Source organism: Erithacus rubecula (genome assembly GCF_903797595.1).
Source record: "Erithacus rubecula genome assembly, chromosome: 1".
In the NCBI taxonomy this organism is placed as follows: domain Eukaryota; kingdom Metazoa; phylum Chordata; class Aves; order Passeriformes; family Muscicapidae; genus Erithacus; species Erithacus rubecula.
The window spans coordinates 99,300,598-99,322,143 of record NC_136658.1 but is presented as its reverse complement, the minus strand read 5'-3'; the positions used below and the strand labels follow the sequence as shown (position 1 = coordinate 99,322,143).

The 21,546-nt window shown below is 42.4% G+C and overlaps 1 protein-coding gene across 2 annotated transcripts; it reads right to left on the bottom strand.

The window, feature by feature from the left end:
* Positions 1-1,612: 1,612 nt before the first annotated feature.
* On the bottom strand, positions 1,613-9,469 carry PRDX4 (peroxiredoxin 4). 2 transcript variants are annotated; one of them, XM_079323304.1, is made up of 8 exons: positions 9,184-9,469; positions 7,333-7,450; positions 6,273-6,389; positions 5,618-5,740; positions 4,877-5,007; positions 3,288-3,322; positions 2,051-2,097; positions 1,613-1,736 (listed from the first exon to the last, which is right to left on the bottom strand). In XM_079323304.1, exons 1-8 carry the CDS (start codon positions 9,392-9,394, stop codon positions 1,733-1,735), a joined length of 786 nt encoding a protein of 261 aa, XP_079179430.1. In that variant the 5' UTR covers positions 9,395-9,469; the 3' UTR covers positions 1,613-1,732. The 2 variants fall into 2 exon arrangements, with proteins under 2 accessions (XP_079179430.1, XP_079179429.1); XM_079323303.1 differs by lacking the exon at positions 2,051-2,097.
* Between the last annotated feature and the right edge of the window lie 12,077 nt (positions 9,470-21,546).

The window sequence follows — 21,546 nt, the reverse complement described above, 5'->3', positions numbered from 1 at the left end:
GCAGGGTACCAGGTCTAAAGGGGGCACAAGTGTTGTGTTCATTTTGTGCCTTGGGCTGCTGCTGAAGACCCAGGTGACAGCTGGGCCTGCATTTCTCACACTGCAGTGGCTTGGAGTTAATCAAACATTGTGTGTTCTTAGTGCTTTAGGGTTGATGTAAACAGAATCCAGAGGAAAATTCAAGGTGATTTACATCCTAGTCACATGAGAAAGCACCTCCACATGCTGCCCTCTGGTCTTTTTGTGATCACAGGTGGGAGCAGCACTTTGGGGTTTGGCATTGATCCTGTTCTGCCTCTGTTACCCTCTAGATGGGATGAGGGGCTCCTTTCCCCAGACCTCACAGGAACAGGGAGGCTGAGGCTCAGTGGAGCTCTACTTGCCCTGGCTGTGGTTGCCTCTGCCCCCACCCTGTGCATGGGTGTTTCTTGTATCAGAGCTGAAGTGAAGCAGCTGTTTCTGCTCTGTGTCTGCAGTGACTAACGTGGAGAGCTGCTCCATGCTCACCCAGGTGCACAAAATCTTGTAACTTCACTGTGCAAATGCAACTCCTGGCCTAGTTCTGCAGAACTGTAACGAAGTGTCTGTGTATAGGGCAGGGAATTGTATGGTCTGGGAGGGAAGGGAGTTTTCAGGCATGTGAGATCCAACCAAGAGTAATAATGTAGTGGTGCAGATTGGAAAGGTACCTGCTGGCTTTTCAAGGATGACCCTGGTGAAAAGCTGGCACACATTTCAGTTGGTGTTTTTCTAGCTGCAGACTCTAGAATACTGTGTCAAAAAGAGGAAGAGGTGGGAAAGAAGCAAGATGACATCCTCAGGAAAGGGTTCTCTAGTGCACACAAGTATGTCTTACATGGAGATGTTCTTTTCCCTTGAAAGAAGAAATTCACATCCATCAGCCACAAGTTTCTGATGATCACATGTCAGTACTTACCTTGGGAAAGACTACAACTACTACTCCCTTAAAACTAGGAGCCACAGTTAAGGAGTGGATTGGCACAGGGTACTATCCCCCCACACCCATCTGTTAACAGTGATAAACTCAGAAAATGTCAAACTACTGATCTTATCAGCAAATACACTACAAATGGAAGCATAGAAAAATTTACTGGTTCAGCCTTTGAATCACATGAGCTGGTAGAGCTGTGCTTTTTTCAGTGCAGATGTACTGATTTATATAGTGCAGGGTGTGATCTTAGTAGCTGAAAAATTTTTTCAAGCTTTACACACACTGGAAATTTCATTCAGCAACTGTAACTTATTCCTGGCTTTTAAGTCAGCTGCTATTGCTGCTGGACTATAGACAAATGTACCATAACCAAGTAGCTCTTTTCCAGCTGTAGTTGTGAGAATGTGACCAAACATACAATATTTTTGCAGAAATTAGAAATCTATCAATAGCAAAAGTCATGAATCTAAGCTAAATATGCTAAGTGGATTTGGGGAAGACTGAGCATCTAAATAAAACCTAAAGAGAAAACTTGTATTTCATAAGAATATTCTCTGATAACTAATGAGGTACCTGTGCTTCACACAGGTTAGACTTCTGTTTAAACAATGAGCCCTTTAAAGTTTTACTGCTGTTACATATTAATCAAACACACAAAAGTACCAAAATTAATGACATTTTATTGGCAAAAATCAAGTTGAATGTGACCTATTTAATTCAACAGAGGTGAGTCTCAGTTTAGTTTATCAAAATACTTCAGTTTTCCAGCTGGATCTGGAATTATCTGTACAAGAAAGAAAATGAAAATATTAGTCAAAAACCAAAGCCATGAAAACATAGCAAACTATAAAGCCAGAACAGCAGTCTTTTATGGTAAGATGCTGCTGCCAACTCACTAGCAACACTGAAGAGTAATTTATCTTTTGGTACTAGATTACTGTTCATCTCTAAAGGTACCTAACAGCAGTAGCAGAGATTGAACCAACTGAGGCATGAGAGAGTGCAGCCTACTAGAGGAAGAATTTTGACAGCTTGCCCCAAAAGCAAGGTATTTTGGTAACTTAGTATTTGTAAGCTAGAAGCTTAGAATTTACTTACAGTTCTTCCCTTGGCCACCACACTCTCATGGCTTCCTCTGGTTTGATCTAATTAAATCAAACACATTTAGAAGGCATGACTACATCTTTGAGAAAGGCTTTTTCAACTACTCTGCTACTCTCTGCATCTTTTGCACAAAGGGCGTGGAGAATGCTTATGTATTGCTTTATATTATAAAACTGGCAGTGTTGAGCTGTTAATAGCAGCATTGTAAAGCCCTTTTTTTATTTTTTAGAAAATACATCAATGTCATGTTATCTAGATGATCCTAGTCATGGAAGGCAGAAGTTTTCATGTCAAAATACAAATGTTGGGCCAGCCAGCCCTCCTTCATTTTACAGTCTTAATATCCAGCTTCCCCCATTATAACACTTCTCTGCTAGCTGGAAAAAAATTGACTCCCAGCCTCAAGTTATCCTAGGAAACTTTTACATCCAGCAAAGAAACATGGTTTAACATTTCACTGTTTTTTACTATCAAGTACAATGCTCACTAACTCTGCTTAGAGGCTGCTGGGACCTGGTTTTGTTAAGCCAGCTCTTTAACAACAGCACTCTGTCATCACCAGATGGTTCAGAAGGAAGCCACATGTTCAAGTGACAGTGATCTCATCTGAACAAGGCAGCTCAGACCTCTGGGGGAAGTTTCATTATTCTGCTGAGGCTCACTCTGGGCCAGGGAACACAAACAAGTTCAGTGAGTGTTTATGTGAACTCTGGCTCCTCTGCCTCCAGGCACATGGAGCCCAGGAGTAACAAGGGAGGGCAATGCACAGCAAAGCAGAGCTCCCTGCTGGAGTGCTGATAGTGGCACTGCCTCTGGCATATACCACAGCAGCCTGGGAACCTTTACCTTTATTTTTCTGGGTAGTGCCCAGGATCTACAGTAAGAACACCAGGAATTTATATGGACAAATAAACAGGAAGATACAACAAACTCAAGAATTTTGTACTTTTCCTCATCAGGTGTTAAAAGGAAGAGGTTCTTGATCACAAACTCACTGCTGATCAAGTAAATTTTGTTCATACCTTGGGACTTTGAAACAACTGGAACAACTGTCTAGAATGAGGGAAACAATCCCCTAATGAAATCAGTAGTAATACAAATGGTGTAAGCTTATTAATGTGACATATTTATACCTTCTCACTGACAGTTGCTAAGATTTTGGATTTGGCTCTAGTAGAAATGCTAACTGCTTGTTAACACTCCATGCATGTTAATATAAACAGTGACTTACTGTTTCACTGCCAGGTTTCCAACCAGCAGGGCAAACTGGAAAAAAAAAAAGGACAAAGTTATCTGAAGTACTTCTACACACACAGACTTTGTGGGCTTAATATTCTCTTTCTGACCTTGAAGTAAAACATCATGAACTGTCACATATCAGTATCTGAAACTATTAAATGTGCAGTTTTCTTTACACATGGGATAGTGACCTAGCAGTTTATACCTGACACCATCCACCACTTCTGTTACCTGAAAACCACAGATCTCTGGATGGATAGCTTAGTTTAATTCTTGTGCCCTTCTACACAAAGTACTGGCAAAGCAATATCTGAGAATGAACATCTATTCTAGTAAAACAGAAGTTTTGCAGTGAAATTCAGGTGACTACAAAGAGACATACCTTTCTTTCTTTAAAACCATAACTAGGGGCATTTTTTAGCAAAGAGATCAGTTCAAAGATTCCACAAGATACTAATTTTATATGTAGCCTTGTTTAGGAGCAAAGGGATCACAGCATGTGCTTACCAGTGTGGCTGGGAGCCCTGGGACCACCTGTACAGCTGCATATTCTAGAGTAAAGCTCTCATCTGTTAGAGCTCTCCCTCTGAGGCTTCAGCCCAAGCAGTTATGTCATATTACACTGCTTTAAGACTTGCTGACAGACAAAATGCCCCACATGCTAGCAGGAATCGTGAACTGTTAATCTGTGCAAAGTAACCAGTGAGGTGTCTACAGACTCTCCTCAGCATTCATGTAAAAGCTGGGAAAAAAAAAATGTGGCATTCTGGAAACACTGCAAATTAACATTCTGTAAACTGGCTTTGTAACTAAATGTAAGCTAAATTTCCTTAGCCAGATGTGCACAGTCTAAGTATCAGCATCTATTTTTTCAAGCCTGTACAGCACAGCAGAATAATGATTTGCACCTTCACATAAAGGTACTTTCAAATGCCTGGTGACATTGAGTTAAACTGGAAGTTAAGCTGCTAAATGTGTGTTCATATTTAAACAAATCTTCAGATAAATTATTTAAAGAAATGTGAAAAAGTTCACCCCACACTTGAACTGGAGAAATAAGAATTCTTGATACAAAGTAATGATCTGAAGACAGTAAAATTTCTTTGTTGGGGAAAGATGATCACACAGCTATTACACAGAAAACACAAGTAATGGTGCTATAATTTCCATAATATCACCAAATATTGTGACATGAAACACTCTCAATTACTTGTCACAGGTCCTCACTGAATGGCAAAGGACAAGGATGGCTGGCATCTCCATTATTTTAGAGTGCAAAAAGGTATTGAAATATTTGGCCTCATTCTTCACATCCTCATATTTTGTACAAATTTATGCTTGTGACACATGGTACATAAGGAATGCTTTATGCTTTCATTCTCATGGATGTGAAGCAAAATATAAATTACTATTCTAGAAACAACTTAAGGAGCTGGGACCACAGAATCAAGCAGGGCAATCAAACTACTTCAGTGTATGAGGCCAGTCCTTAATGCTACTGAACATCTTTCTTCCAAAAAGCTAATACAACTTCCAGGCTAAGTAAAACAATCTTCAACATGGCAGTATTTAAAAGAGCACCTTCTCCATGTTTGTCTGTGTACTGGAAAGCTTGTACTAAACGAAGTGTTTCATCCACTGATCTCCCAACAGGAAGGTCATTCATTGTGATCTGTCGAAGGATTCTCTTATTGTCAATAATGAAAAGGCCTCTGTGGGGAAAAAAAAAGTGTTTTAGGAAACAGAATTAATGGCAGTGGTGTTTTCATGCACTATTTTCTGTCTGCTGGATGGGAGGAATTTGATCTTTGCAAACACCATATAATGCCCACCATCAGTACTATTCTTTACCTGGATATCAGAGGACATGAGCTGAGCTCCATTAAAAACCAAAAAATTTTTGCTCTTTGCAGAACATAAAACTAAGCTATGACAGGCCCTGCCAGGAGATGCTGCAGATGCTAGGGCATTACAGGGATCCCAAAAGAAACTATTCAGTTTTAGGGAAATGTATCTCTTTAGGTAACCTTAGTCATGACTCCACTTGGACTTGGGAGCTCCCTGAGCAACTGCAGTTCTGGGGAATCCTGCATATTTGCCTGCCCTAGCTATCTTCTGAAGCCTGCTGTTAAACAGGGTATTTACCTGGACCCCTCTTCTGACTCATAATGACTGGTTTTTTTTGTTCTTCAATATTTGCTACTCACCATGAATCCCCAAGTAAATGCTGCTCTAAAAGAAAAATTTCAAATGCTTCTTTAAATATAAACAATAAGTATTACCCCAGCAAAAACCCAACCAAACTGCAACCCAGTGAAATACCTAAGTGTATGTCCTTGATCTTCCAGATACACTCCATAATCCTTTGAAATCTGGTGTGTCAGATCAGAAAGAAGGGGAATCTTCATTGGTCCAAGTCCTCCTTGTTTACGAGGAGTATTAATCCTTTGAAGGAAAGGAACTATAGACATATTTCTCATACAGGTTTATATTCCCTACACAAAACCACAAACTACATCAGTATGGATAGAAGGATTTAGTGCAAGTGACATTTTTTCTGTTCTGCATACAAAGGAGATGAACAGTATTTGTGGCTTGAACAAAATGCCCAGTAGATCTTTTGCAGGTTTTGGCCATGTGTTAATGTACCAGTCACACTGCTTTATGCCTACAGGCTTGTGAACTGGTACAATGTGAAGCATTTACTGACGGTTTTATTAATATTTTCTTTTTATATTTGTAGTATTTTTTGGACTGAGAAATGACATATTGCAAGCAATACATGTTAAACAAGCTTAAAAAATACAGATACTCCCACACACTAGGGTTAAAATTGATTTTAAATATTTGTGTCAATTGCATCATACTTTCACACATTATGGTAGCCTACACAGGCTAGAAATCTGGGGAGTACTGTTCTTTTGCTAAATTGGAACCATGAGTAATGTTTAGTGAAAGACAAGAGGAAGATACATACCATGCTAAGTGAGTGAATTTTGAGTCCACAGAACATGCTACTACTTCAGTATTTATTGCTCTGAATTCTTCAATTCGGTCGCTGAAGGCAATTATCTCAGTTGGACAGACAAATGTACTGGATGATTTAAGACAAGATAAAAGTCAAAATTTCATGACAAAGCCAGTAAATTCTCTGCTTAACTTAAAATGGTGTATTTATCATAAATTATTTCAGCTTTTGCTTATTTTTATTGCTTCTTCAAGTATGTAATGAAAATGCTGCCTGGCAAATCTTCCACCCTCAAACTCCAGCTTAGTTACAAATGGATTCTTTCCAAAGACTATAAATCTATGGTTATTTTACAATCTGGATTCAGAACTTGTACAGTTACTTTCTTTCAGACTCTACAAATGTGGCTGAATTTAAGCACTGTAATCTAATTGTTTCCCGAGGATCATACCGTAATTTGTTACTGTGCAAATCTGCAAGTTTCAACTAATTTATATTCAAAATTTTCTATTACAGGAGAACTGAAGTAGTAAAGCTAGTGATGCTGTAATATTAAACATAGTTATGCATCTCTGTCCTCTTCATTTTGTGGAAAAGTATGGGGTTGTCCCTTAAAAAGCAGAGATGTTTTCACTCAATCAGTGAAGTTACTGCATTCTAAATAAAGGAATTTAATGTTAAGTGCTTCTAGGATGTTATGGGATGAGCTTAAAGGGAAAATGCCACCTCTATATACACTCTAAAAAAAGTGAATAGGATGCTTTCTTCTACTTGCAGCACTGACTCACAGCATGGAAGCCTAACTGGGTAACTACAAAGTTGTTTGTTTTGTGTGGAAACACAAATTGGTTATTAATACAGTTATTAGGACAAATATTGTGTTGCAATTTTACCAGTGCATGATAAGAAAACAAATGCAAAGAATATATTTTCTTCTGTCACTCCTTTCTTCTCTCCCAAATTCTTACCAAACAAAAATACAAGATCTCAAAAAAAGAGAGGAATTAATGAATTATGAATCTAGTATAGCAGCACTCAGTCTTGGTAAGCCCACACTGCTCTTACTTACAAGTCAAGAGGATAGAAGAAGAAGACAAGATATTTTCCTTCATAATCTGTTAACTTCAGCTCTTTAAACTCTCCATTAATGACTGCTGTTCCCTCCCAGTAAGGTGCTGGCTTGGAGACTGAAATACAAAGAATGTTGAATTAAAAGTCAGAAAATAACACCTGTGTTCAAACCAAGCTGTCCAAGGACAGCTGTTCTTCCTTTTGCCTGAAAAACGAACTGCAGCATGGTTCCAAGATTAAACTGCTTTCCAGCTCTGAACAGGGGGGCACAGAGTGATGAAGAAATGAAGGCTTTAGTACACATACAAAGTAAATAATTTGGCCAGTCTGTGCTGATACATGAGCCCTGTTGATCACTGATAATCAAGGCCACACAAACTTTATCTGGGCCTACTGAACAAACCCTGTGTGCACTGCCAGCTCAAGGCACCTGCTAGACTGAAGGGGAAAGCTCTTTAATACTTCAGGTACTCTCATTGTTTTGTTAAGAACAGCTGTTAGGAACCAGAAGCACAAGATAGTTCAAATTCACTTTGCTACTTTTTAGCCACAGAAACCTGTCTGGAATTTTGGTCCACAAAAAATACATGCCACAACATGTTTAAGAGACAAATGCCTAAAAATGCAGCATATGTTTATTAAATTACAACTCCTAAGCAAATTTTAACTTGAAGACAGCTGTGTCTAAAAAAAAATAACCATCTGAAAAGAATTAAATATATTTACTATTCCTATCACAAGAGATTAAGCTTGAATTTAAAATACTAGAAATTAATCTGCCAATGTGAATTCTGAGACAAAGGGTATACTGGAATTACAACACTTGCTGTGTCAAGGACATTGACATACATCTCCAGCAAATTAGGGAAAAGCTTCTGAGAAAAACATGTGGAATCTTGAATATTATCTGGATTGTTTGACTCTCCTGGAGACAACCCACAGCTGCAGAATATAGTCAGCAAAGATATATAACAAGGACCTTCAGATCAGGAGGCAGAAGGGAAAGATATTAAATAAAACACTGCGTATCCTGACCCCTTCCTAAATTAAGGCAATTGTTTTTGCAGTTATAAACATCTGTTTGTAATAACTTACACTGCAAAGGGAGAAAAACCCAAACAGTATCAGTTACAAATATCTTGGCTGCTTTTCCTTTTTTTTTTTTTTTTTTTAGCATCTGCTTGCAAACGTTTTAAACAGAACGTACGCCCTGGCTCAGTAAAGGAAAAGGATTTCACAGCTGTAAATTCTCACAAGGGAGATAATTTCTGTGTGATCTCTCTGTACTCTCTGTCCTGCAGGACGGGACTTTTTGTGTCCCTGAGCATCTCACAGGACGCGATTTACGGTGTTTGTCCCCACGTCTGTCATGTAAATGGCGGGAGAGCCCAGGCACAGAGCAGTGCCAAACCAGCGCGGTGGCAGCGGGTTACACAGGAGCCCGTTCATGCTTCTGACGGCAGTGCGAGCACAAAGCATTCCCGTGCAGCCCCTGAAGCGCTTCCCTGAACTCGTTCGCCATTTCTGGCACCACGGACCCTGCGCTGCCCGCGGCGAGCACGATGCAAGCACGGGTCTGGAAGGGGCTGGCGGGCCCGGTGCCCCCTCCGCCCTCCCTCCCTCCATCCCTCCCTCCGCCCCTGGCCGCAGCAGCACGGCCGGCGTGGGGAGGCGCAGGGCTCGGCGAGCGCAGGGCCCGGGAAGGGCAGGGCTGGGGAAGGGCAGGGGAGCCCCCGCGCTCCGCCTGACGTGGCGCTGCCGCCGCCGCTCCGCAGCCCCGAGCGCACTGCGGGCACACCCCCGCCCCGGCCCCGCCGCTCCCGCAGCCCCGGCCGCGCCCGCCACCTACTCTTGGCCTGGCTGAGGTGCAGCGAGTGGTCGGAGACGGGCAGCCGGGCCGCCTCCCCGGGGTACACCTGCCCGCCCGCGTAGTAATGGCACTGCTCGTCCCCGCGCTGCCGCGCCGCCCGCGGCTCCTCCGCCTCCGCCTCGCCTCCCAGCGCCGCCGCCAGCAGCAGCAGCAGCAGCGCGGGGCACCCGGCCCCGCCGCCCGCCTCCATGGCCCGCCGAGCGACTGCACGTCCCGCGGCGCGGCGAGGGGCGGCGGCGGGGAGGAGCTTGGGCCGCAGCACTCCCGCCTCACGGCCGGGCCGGGGCGAGGGAGGCGGGGGCTGGGCCGGTCCCTCCGCAGCCATCCCGGGTCCGGCGGAGGAGCCCCAGCCCCGCGCAGCCGCCCCATCCCGGCACAGCCGCCCCATCCCGGCACAGGAGCCCCATCCCGGCACAGCCGCCCCATCCCGGCACAGCCGCCCCATCCCGGCACAGCCGCCCCATCCCGGCACAGGAGCCCCATCCCGGCACAGCCGCCCCATCCCGGCACAGCCGCCCCATCCCGGCACAGCCGCCCCGGCCGCCCGGTCCGTGGCGCCGGGCAATGAGCGCGGGCGGTGCCGGCGGGGCTGCGGCCTCGTGCTCCGGCGTCGGAGGAATCGGGGAATTTTGTACGAATATAAAGAGGGGAAACGTGCACGTGTGTGTGTAGAGAGAGCGGCACGTACCCGGAGCGAGGGATTGCAGAAGGAAGCTCTGATTGTGAGAGGCTTCCCATCTGCTATCGTCTCTGATCTGTGGCAGCGTGGGTTCTGTGGGCACGGCACCGCTCGCCGTCGGACCAGCCGTGCCAAGTGCAGCTTGTGCATTGTGGCCTCGTCAGTGCAGGCATGCGGAAAAAGGGCCCAAAACCTTCAATTGTTGCCGCCTGGACAGCAACTCGTGAATGGGCACCATGTAGTGCACGTGGTAACTGTGTGACAGTAGGTTTGACAGAAGTTAGTAAGTCCCTTAATTCACAGAAACACAAAATGGTTTGGGTTGGAAGGAACTTTTAAAGATAATCTATCCTAATACCCCTCCAATGGCAGGGTCATTTTCAACTAGATAAGTTGCTCAGAGCCCTGTCCAGCCTGACATTGAATGTTTCCAGGGTTGGGGCATCAACCTCTGTCAACCTGTGCCAGTGTTTTGTTACCCTAATTGTAAAAAAGCTTCTTATTTCTATTCAGTGTTAATCTAATGTTTTGGAATTTGAAACTCTGAAAAAAGTCTGACCCCATCTTTCTTTTAAGTCCCCTTTAGGTACTGGAGGGCTGCTCTAAGGTCTCCCTGGAGCCTTCTCTTCCCCAGGCTGAACAACCTCCGTGCTTCCAGAAGAGCTGCTCCAGTGCTGTCATCATCTCTGTGACCCAGACACCTTGGTTCAAATTTGCCTTGTCATTTTTCTGGTGCTGAGTAGTTTGTGGTTCATATCACAAAACAATTACATATGTCACAGATAAGCATAGGAAGAATATAATGGCACAGTGCATTTAATAATAGGATTTTGCAGACAGTAAGTAGGCTGTGACAAACGGTTGGTAAGGCTTTGCAGCACAATTTCTGGTTGAACTAGGCATACCTATTGGACAGGGACAGGTCAGGTCATCTGTCAAAGTGTTTCAATTAAATTGCACCCAGACACCTTAAAAATAAGGGTGGGAAAGAGCTGGAGCTGTCCCTTATCAAAAGTGTTGACCTTTTGTGCTTTGAGCACTGTGGATACCATCCTCTGGGAAAACTGTTGGTCCAGCAAAAGTTCTCCAGACTGACAATGTCTGCATTGCAGCCTGTCTCTGCAGATGATTTGTGATAAATGCTTCAGGATGGTGTGGTACTTGTACCAGAATGGACAGTGCATTTTTTTTTTTTCCCAAATGATGCAGAACAGGCATGTAAAGAGCAGAGGCAAAAGAAAACGCTGAGGGCCATTTTCTAAGAATAAAGGCTCTGTAAAAGAAGAAAAAGATTAGCAAGGCACCTGTGATTATCTGTTGTCTTGAAAAAAATCCTAATATTTTTGTGGTTTCCTGCAACAGATTTCACTCTTTTGAAAGATACTTCAAAAAATTAAATTCATAGGAGTAGAAGAAACAAGATCTTGCAGGCATGCTTAGACCTCTTAACCTATGGTTTTAATGTTCCTTTCTCCCAAAGCTCTGACTTCTCTCCAGAAGGGTCTCCTTTTCTTTCCCATCTCTTGTGACATTTGTGTTTAAGTTCCAGTCTAGGTTCTACAAGTTAGGGTCATGCCACTCACATCCTTACTGCCACAGCAGTAATCTTCCTTGGGTGCATTTGCACCTGAAGGAGGGGATTGAAGATTACTGAGGGTCAGAAGCCTAAGGCTCTGGAACAACCCTCTGATGAGTATGAGTGCAAAACACCTGCATGTTTACCAGGCTTGATCAGCATGTGTGGAATTAGAAATAAATTGTATTAAGTGTCTGCCTAAAGGTGAAGTGGACTAGATGGCACATGAGATACCCTTGTCCTTTTTTTTCACAGGGAGTTGATGGTGACCATTCTCTGTTTATACATCCCAAAGTGTAAAAAGCAAACAATAAATAAAACTTCTTCAGTGCTGCTGTTTGTTTGATACCCCTCCCCTATCAAGGTCATATCATTAAAAGGAAGATGAAGAAAACCCCTTTGCTCATGTTAAGCACTCTGGCTGTGGTGGAAAAAAGCACTTAAACAATCTGTCTACTCCCACTGCATCAGATGAGCTCTACATTTAAGCTTACTAAAATGTGTTGATAGATTACTGTCTTACATGATCTAATTCTAGCAGCACTGAACTTAATATCAAGTTTTCCTCAATCTCAGTGCTCATAAGAAAAGTGACAGTCATGGCCTCTGTGAGTTCACAGAGAAAGTTATTTTGGTTGGTCTTGCTCTTTTCTTTGTGCTGGTGTTTTGAGCCATAGGAAATGGCAGTGATTTGAAAGGTAGACATACAGCGAGGTAAAAAAAAAAAAAAAGAGCAGTTTCAAGTTGTGCACTTTGCACTTTATACTTTTCAGTTGAAAAATATTCCCACATATCTCTAAATGAGAGAGAAAACCAGAAAAATCAATGCAGTAAAAATAGAAAAAAAAGCAGGACTCTTGTGAGTGGAGAAAATGCTGAAGGACAAAAAAGGGTTTTATCTGCAGAATACAATGTTAGTTTAATAGCACTAATTTGAAGTTCATATGTGATTAAGTATATATAGGCATGGAATGGAGTTCAAAAGAGCAACAATAAAGACTTTCTGGATGATGTACTCTCAAGACTTCTGCAAGTGATTAAAAAATGAAAAAATTGATAAATGGAATCCAAGATGAAATCCAAATATATATCACTCTTCAATGTCAAATGGAGAAGATGGGCAGCAGTCTTTTTTTCCCCAGATTAAATACTTGACTGAATGCTGATTGTTGTGTTTGAATTGGTGATATTAAGTGATGCTGTTAAAATGTGATAAGAGAAACACTGCTACATTCATCCTGTTCTACAGCTCTTCTGAAGCTGGGAAGGCTTAGCATGTGCAAAGGGAAATCTCTTAAATCCTTCCTTTCCCCCACTGCACTCAGGCAATGCTCCTCCTGCCATGCTGTATCCAGACCCTTGAGGAAGGCTCAGTTTTGGCAAAGGGCTTGATAGTGACAGGATGTCATTGCCACAGTGGCACTAAAGTTATGTAAGCAGGGAGTGATTTAGGCTGATGAAGCAGTTTAGAAGTTGTTAGGGAGGTTCTGTGTGGTGATAAAATTACCTCACTGCAATTTAAATGACCGAACATAAAAATATCTTGGAAAAATTAGTGTAATATATTTTAGCAAGATACCTGTCACCATTTCCTGGAACAGATGGAGAAGATGTTCGATATTGTGCTGGTGAAACTAGCAGTTGGTTTTATCCTCCTCATGGTTTACAGGGACATTTTAACAAATTTATCGCATTGCTCATCATGCATGACAAAAAATCTATAGCATGAAAACTTTGCTGGAGAAAGGAGGCTAGAAAACATCTGTTTTGTGAGAGAGATTGGTACAGAATAACCATAATTAACAATTAGAGAGGATTTCTTGTCTTTGGCTCTTGCTAAGGCCAGGCTGGTGGGATCAGCTGTGTGTGTGCTAACTGCAAAGGGGCCTTGAAGAAAAAGTATAAGGCTGAGAAGTGCTGGGTGGTACCATTGCTTTAACAGGAGCTGCATCCCGACTTCTGACTGCTGCTTGTGTTGTCAGCTAGTGGAAGCAGTATGACTGTGTAAACATAAACATAGAATTTGTAAAATCTGCCACTTTATACTATAGAAGCATAATTTATATGTTTATTCCTGCAGCCTACCTTGAGGGAATGCATTAGAGATGAATTTATGTTTTTCCTTTGCAAGCACACCTGCCATAGGAAAGTTCTACTTCATTTATTTCTCTTTCTCCTCCAGCCAGTTCTGTTTCCTATGTCACTGGTGTCAGAAACCCTGCAGGGCCTGTGTGATAGGAACAGGGCAGTGCATTTACTGATGTGTTTGGCTGAGCATGGCAGCAGAGGGTGGTTGGTACTGCTAGTCACTGGGTGAGGGAGGAGTGTGGTTTCTGAAGCACCTCCTGTTCCAAGCTCTCTTCTGCCTCTGTAAGTGCTGACAGAATCTACAAGTTTGTGAATAAAAACAAACATTGTGAAACCACCTTCTTGAGTTGACAAATCATGTAGTCCTTTCAGATCTCATCAGTTCTCCTTTGGCTGTCACCTGAGGGTGGGTTACAAATGTTTTTATGCTCTATCTCATTTTTTCTTCCTTTAACAAGTATGTATTCAAAGAAAGTGCCCAAAAACATCTCTGTGCACTAGCACAATTTTTGGACAGCTGTGCCGACAAGGACAGGGAAAGTCAGTGCTGAACTGCACCTGTTAGACATATGCTGTTCTCTACAAGTCAGTGAACTGTGAAGGACAGTTGAGGAATTGCACTGGAAAGCCAACACTGAATGTCTGGACCTGCTGTTGGCAGCAAGCTGCTGCTGTACCCTGTGACCATCACAGCCAGGAGTTTGCTAGCCAAAATCACCTAGCTAGCTTTGTCTGGTGGTGCTGACCACGACAGAGCTTCACCCACAGAGCAGTAACCCCACTGTGTCAAGTGTAGTGATCTCCATCAAACATTCACAGGAGTTCACAGGCTCCTGCCCTCGGGGTCCTACCCCTTTTTTCTGCCTTCTCACATCTGAACTGAGCCTAGAGCACTCTGGTCCAAGCCTTGAGCTGATTTTGGAAAAGGTGGAATATTTGTCACCTCTCTGCTCAGATGAAGAAAAGCAGTGTCTTGTCCTCACAGGTGCCTGAACCACGGCCTCATGGGTGGAAAGAAGCCCTGTGGCCACCTAATTTCATATTCTCTCAAACCAGAATGGGGACAGATGTTGCTGATGTTTTTTGGTGACACCTGGGGGTTGCCTCTTCTGTGGGAAGCTGCTAAAGCCTTGCTACAGCTTGTGGGGATGCTACTTGCCTTGCATTTGGGCAGTGAGGAAAATGGAATATTTAGCTATTGTCAAGAAACAAGCATGGGTGATCCCATGATCTATGCAGGAGAGAAGGCTGCATTCCCAGGATGGTGGGATAACACGGCTGTGAAGAGCTCTCAACTACTCGTTATGCTGGCCTGCCTGTGCCTCTTCACATTTATCTTGCGAAACTTTTTTATATTACCTACTTTCTAGCAGTGTTCCATACCTAAATTTGCTTTTCTCTTCTATTTGTTCTTATGAAAGAGAAAAAAAGGCTTGTAATGAGAAATATTCATGCACCTTGGTGTGTCAGCGGCTTTTACATTGCTCGCTAGATGGCAGTAAGATGCTTGTTATACCGATTGAAGGAACTGAAGCATCTATTCTCCCAGTGTCTGAAAATCCCCAAAAACTGGGCATCTGGTGATTTCTTCTCTAAAATACAAGGTCCACAGGTGTAGGAAATGCAAGTTGAAATCTATATGCAGTCCTCACAAACAACCCCAGTTCCTTTGAACTTGTTACAATAATCAAGCTTATATAAATTTTCAGTAAAAAGTTGACTCTATTAAATAAACTCTGGGAGTGAAGATGCTGGTGATGCTAGAGCAGTCTCTTAAAAATGAATAAAAAAATTACAGAAAACCCTGTAAAAATTCTGGTGAAAGAGGTAAAGATGTGTGACAAAAAATGAGTTATAACCTGGTTACTATGGAGTACTGAAATCAATATTGGATTTTTCTTTCTGCTTCCTTTTTTGCTAGCTACACACAATTTTTTGGGAGTTTAGGAAGCAGTCCAGAAATCTATCATCTCTGCTTTAACTGATTGGAGTGGAGTGCACAGGCCCTGGTTCTTCTCTGCTCTTTCAGAAATCTCTGTGCTCCATTTGGAATTGCTGTTAATAAATGAAGACTTTACCTTTGTTATGGTAACATCCTCACCTATTCCAGTTCAATTTTGAAAAATATTTCAGAGGTTAAACAGTTTCAGTTTGCCTGCTTGGTCTAATGCAAGGACCTAGAGGTTTCCTTACAAAGCAAAATTTCTTAGTAATTGCAAGAGAAATGGACCCAATATTTGTGTTCCTTGGACCATAGGTATATGTCTTAAGTCTCCTTCAGATAAATTCAATAGTCTAATTTAGCATATAAGTTGTGTAGTAAACTGTAAATTACTTTGGGTTAATACTAAAATAACTCCTGTTAGAGCCAAAGCTCTTTCTCTGCTTTGATTTGTCAACTTTCCAAGTGGCCTTGGGAAGCCATGCCTCTGTGCAAGAGTAAATATTTGGTCAACCACAACTAAACTTGAAATGTAGTTCTGTTGTTTTCCCAGGATTAAAGGAAAAAAAGCCAGTGGTACATAGATATGAGTTTTATTTATTATTGCATGTTTACTCATTTTTAAGAAAGCCATCATTCTTAGAAGTTTGAAGTTCGCAAGTTTACAAATTCTTAAGTGAAAGCATAGGGATTTCAAGATACTATAGGTACTCTAGGTAGTACACTTGAACTATACTACCTGTGTGTAAAGCATTATGTTTATACCCTACAATCTCATTCACCATTACAGAATCAAAATATGGATGAAAATGTTTAAAAAATACCAATACTTGCTACAGTTGGGTGCAGCTGCTTTTCTTTTTTCTGCTGCTCTTGAAGCCTAAAATAAAGCACAGTGTGCAACTTGCACACTTAAATTGTAATACAAGAATGAGAGCCAAAGTACTCTGACTGTTTTCCTCAGTATGGGGCCTAAAGTGATGGAAAAGGGAATGGGTTGGTTCACACCATCATGTAATCTGAAAATAAAATAGCACTTCTGCATGAGCACAGTTAATGCTCCCTGTGCCATTCCAGGCATGACCCAAAGCCTGTCCCTGGACACAGGGATGAGTGTATCTGAACCACTCCACAACTGCAGCTGTCTTGTCAAAATTTGTGTCATCCCTGTCATTCAGTGTGTGGGAGGCACTGCTGAATAATTCCCCCTGTTTAAAAAAAAAAGATTTAAAAACTTCCTAAGATTTTGAAGATGGTAAATGTTGCTGAGATATAAAATGATGTGTTGACCTTCTGCACAAGTAGCTGTTGCAAGGGATTATTCCTCAAGCCTACGCTTTGAAATAGTTGCTGTGAGCAACTATTGAGTGAGCTGAAGTTGCCAGTTAAGAAAGCTGATAACAGAGAATAGTTCATGGAGCAGAGTTACCCTCCTAGACCTGAGTGTTGATTTCTGAGATAAGTTTTCTGCCAGATGGTATTTTTAATGGAAATGAAACAAGCAGAATTAAAAAAAAAAAACCACAAAAAGTCAGATTCTGTATCTCCTGATCATCCTGTAGGAAAGCAGACTTCAAGGTCATTTACATTTGCTGCCATTCCTCAGAGGCCTGGAGTGATGCTTTTTGTCCTGGTGTGATGCTTTTTGTCCTGGTCAGTCTGCATCCACATTACCAACAGGCTGGAGGCTCTTAGTGTTTAGCAAGAAATAATTCATTTAAAAAATGCCTCATTAAAAATTCTTGACACAATCTCTTCGGTAATTTCATTTTTGTTACCCATTTGGTCAGTTTTCTTACTGGAAAGCCATCTAGAAGCTGTTGTGGCAAGTTGCATTGATACTGAAAGGCTTGGCTGGGCCATGAGCTTTGTGCTCTGCTCCTCCCCAGGCAGCAGCAGTACACCTGGAGAGTCACCTGCTTGCTGTGCCTGCTGCCTGGAGTAGCTCACCACAACAAACCACTGTTTATATTTACCAAATTGTTTGCTAAGGGCTGGTGGTTCATTATAATCCCAAGACACTTTGTGCTTCCAGGTGTTCGTGTTCCCATCTCGGTGCTCCTGGGTGCTTCTGATCAAGGCAGGAGAGCTGCTGTGGGGTTGTTATTGTGCAGGGAGGGCCAGGCTGTCACCAGTATGTCCTGCCTCACAGAGGGGTTGCTTTGAAAAAATGCAAATAAAGCACAGGCAGAAGGCTCCAGATGACAGGACGTATACCCTGGTATAAATGTACTAAATCCTTCTGCACCCACTCAAAGATCACAGAAGTCTGTCCAGTCTGGAGCTACAGGGGCTGTCTGATTTTCAGAAGCTATAAAAAATTTGCTTTTAGCCTGAACATTTGTGGTGTGAAGCCTGCTGTTGGTGACAACAGTGCTTCCACAATGGGGGAGAGTGAGCTCTGCTGGGCAGCAGTGGTTGCTTCCCAGCAGACCAGCCAAAATTCTCCCTCTTCCCTCACTCCCCAGAGTGAGGCAGATAACAGCCCCAAGCCTGGAAGGAAGAAACAGTGAATCCTATGCCTTGAGCTTTTGTACAGTGTTGTTAAACTCAAATACTGAGAGGTTGGAAGATGGGAAGCAATAGCAGTAAGAGACTTGGAGATCTTTGGACCTGTCTGCTTCCTGGTGTGCATGTAGGATTCACGTCTGGGTTTCCATGTGGCCCCAGACTGCCTTTGTTTTAAATGGTAAAGGAGCTTCAGTTGTGAGATACTTGAAGGAAAGACTTTGGGGAAACAAGCAAATGCTGTGATGTTCCTGAACAACTGTGCCCAGCCTTTGGGGGGCTGAAAGCAGAAGAGTGAGGAGGACCCTTTTGCCATGGGTCAGATTGGCTGTGGTTCTTAGACAAGGTTTGTGTAAGGGCAGAGTGTGTGTGTGCCCTGCTGTGCCTGCAGGCTTGTCCTGCTGTGGGCTGAGGGAGAGCAGCAGCTCCTTCACCCTCCCTTCCCCAGCAGAAAACTGCTGCTGAGAGATGCAGCAGGGTCAGGGCTGTTTTCAGAGCCTGGCTGGAGAAGAGCTTACAGCATTACCCTGCTCCCACTCAGCCCAGCAGACACTGCTGCCCTGCTTAAATACCCCAGAACTGCTGGACCAGGCTTGGCTTTGGAGGAACATCATCTCTGAAAGGTTGACTCAGGCATCAGCAGTGCATCAAGAGACACAAATATTGCTAAAATATATGAAATGAAAGATAATGGAAAAAACTAAACATTTAGTGAAGCATGCAGAGCTGGAAACATTGCTATGGTTATTAGGTTTTAATTAGTTGGAAACTGTTCATTCAAGCTCGGTTTCTGTGCAGTGATTGTCCTAATGTGGTTGGGCTTGGGATCTATAATTTCTGAATTTTCCTTTCTTTGTGAGTTCTAAGTCCTGAAATATTCATCATACACGTGTCCTGGCTTCTGGAGTGCTGTGGAGGGATTTTTTGTACACAAATTTTGCAGTAAATTACACCATTTACTGCCTAGTGGTAATTACTGCAGCCCCAGGCACTTAAGTGGTCCTGCTCAAAAGACATTTTATAGGAAACATTTGAGGGTTTTTCACAAAAGAGTAGTTCCACCTTATCTCTTTCACCTTTCAATATTAGAAAGACTGAGAAACTCAGGTTTTGTGTTTTTGCAATGCTCTGTGAGCTCATGTGGTCTCTGTATGTACATGTACACACAGAGACACTTAAGTGTGTCAGTGAAAAAACTCAAATTAAGTATTTTTCTTCCACTGAAAGGTTTCACCTCCTCAGTTAAGAATATCTCATTGATATTAACAGATTTCATAATATCTGTTTTCAGGGACAAGAATATTTTTAATCCCTGGTCCTGCTTCACATGAGTGAACACAGATCTACCTGTTAACTAGAGTGTTGGTACCTGGAATTAAAATGGCATATTTTAGGCATCACTGTGAGACTGTTTTCCAATTCCTTGTTTGGAAGTCTTTATCTTTGCTATCTTATCTGATGCCTTCTGGAAACAATTTTCCCTTAACACCACTTCATAAATTTCAGCATACACTAGACTGGAGGTTCTGGGCCATTTCTCACATTTTATAATGAATTTTCTGATTGAATTCTTTTACACATAGCACCTCATACATGCAAAGCAGTGCCTAAGATCCTGGTGGATTTTTAAACTGATTTTATGTATATATCTCTAAGAACTTGTGATATATTCTGAAATGCTAAGTTGCTGCTGAAATCTGCACATTTATGTTTTCCAAAGCTTTGAATGAAAAATCTGAAAAAGTATCAGAATAAGATAAGAATAAGCCTATTAACATAATACCAGATAAAATTAGAAACCAAGTGTGTTTGCATAATTAAACTTTATTTGGACTAACCACAACAATTTGAAATAACTACCAGATCTGTTGTCAAATAGCTGAATGTTATTACAGAAACTCTGTCACTTACATTAATTTAATTAATGCCTCAGGCTTTACATGAGTAGCCATAACACTAAGATGATTAATCTCTGATTGTAAAAGGAAGCACCGGTGTAGTTCTGTGCGTTCAAAATTTTCCTCACTGGGCAGCCGACATGAATTTTAATTTGGAATTTTTCAAACCTTCTTAAGAGATAGTTCTGTTGTGTCATGTTCTTCAGGGATGGCTGAATGTGGGGAGAAAGGCAGGGGAATCTCCCTTGTGAGAGCAGATCTCAGCTCCCTCTGTGAGCTCCAGAAAGGAAAGAAAGGAAGGAGCAGCCTGGTGCGAGGGAAAGGTTATTCTCTGGGCTGTTTTGGGCACTAAAGGTGTGGAAGTATTTCACAGCACTGAGCAGCTGCAGAAGAAAGCAGGAGTGTTAGTGCAGAAAGAGTCATGGTAAGAGGGATTCTGCTGCAGCAAAGCAGCACGAGTGGCTGCATGATCCCTGGAGAAGAAGCAGTGCTTGGCATCGTTCGGAATGGTCAGGGCTGGAGGGAACTTTGGTCATTGCAAGCACTGCACACTCAGATTCAGCCAGCTTCCAGTGTGGAACAGAACTCCTGCACCTCTGCCCCACACATCTACTGTGCCACAGAAAGGGAAAATAGCTATTTGTCACCTGTATTTAAAAAGGACTTTGGAAACATATCAATGTGGCTTTTGTTGAGAGAAATCGTGTCTGAGAGAAATCCACTGCTCTTTGTCTGAAGCACTGACATGAGTGTGGATTAGGGTGATTTGGTTGGTACACTGTGCTCAGATTTTCCTAAAGCTTTTGATTAGCTCCTCAGTTGGAAGATCCTAAAGAAGCAAAACAGTAGCAGGATGAAAGGCAAGTTCCCTGCTGGAAATGATGTGAGGAGCAGGAATAAACAGTCAGGTATTTCAGTGGGAGATAACAAGTGAAATCCCACAGGGATCTGCACTGAGTTCTGTGATGTCTGGCATATTCATAAGTGGTCTGGAAAATGTGCACTAAAATGTGCACTAAATAGTGCTGGATGCTTCTTTGACTGAGTTATTCAGGGTAGGAAAAATAAAAATCTTCTTTTAAAAATGTGGTGAGTGGTGCTGCAGTAAAATGGCAGCCTACATTTGTTGCCAATAACCACAAGATAACGCACATGGGAAAAAATAAACCTGACTGTATGATGCTGAAATGGGGTTTAAAATACCTACTTGTGACTCAGGGAAGGGAGGTCAAATTAGCTGTCAGTAATTTTAAGAAATGTTGGCTGAGGGCAGAGCAATGCTCAAAAGCAAATGGATTGTCAGAAATTTCTAGGGAAAACACAGCAAACAAAATGATTATTTTGCTATGCATTCACCTCTAGATTACTGTGTGCTGTTCTGGTCTCCACCTCTAAGGAAAGGTATGCCAGTGTTCAAAGGGGACAGAGAAACCTGACAAATGTTTTCACAAACAAGGTAATGCTTCTGAATTGAGATTGATTAGATAGACTCTTTAGATGGGAAAAGGGAAGGTGGAAAGGCATGTGATAGCGGTGTTTAAAATCATGAGTGGCACGGAGAAAATAAGTAGCAAATGATTGTTTGCCTTTCTCCCAGTACAAGAACAAGGGACATCAGGTGGAAATACTGGGTAGTGGCTTAAGCAAACAA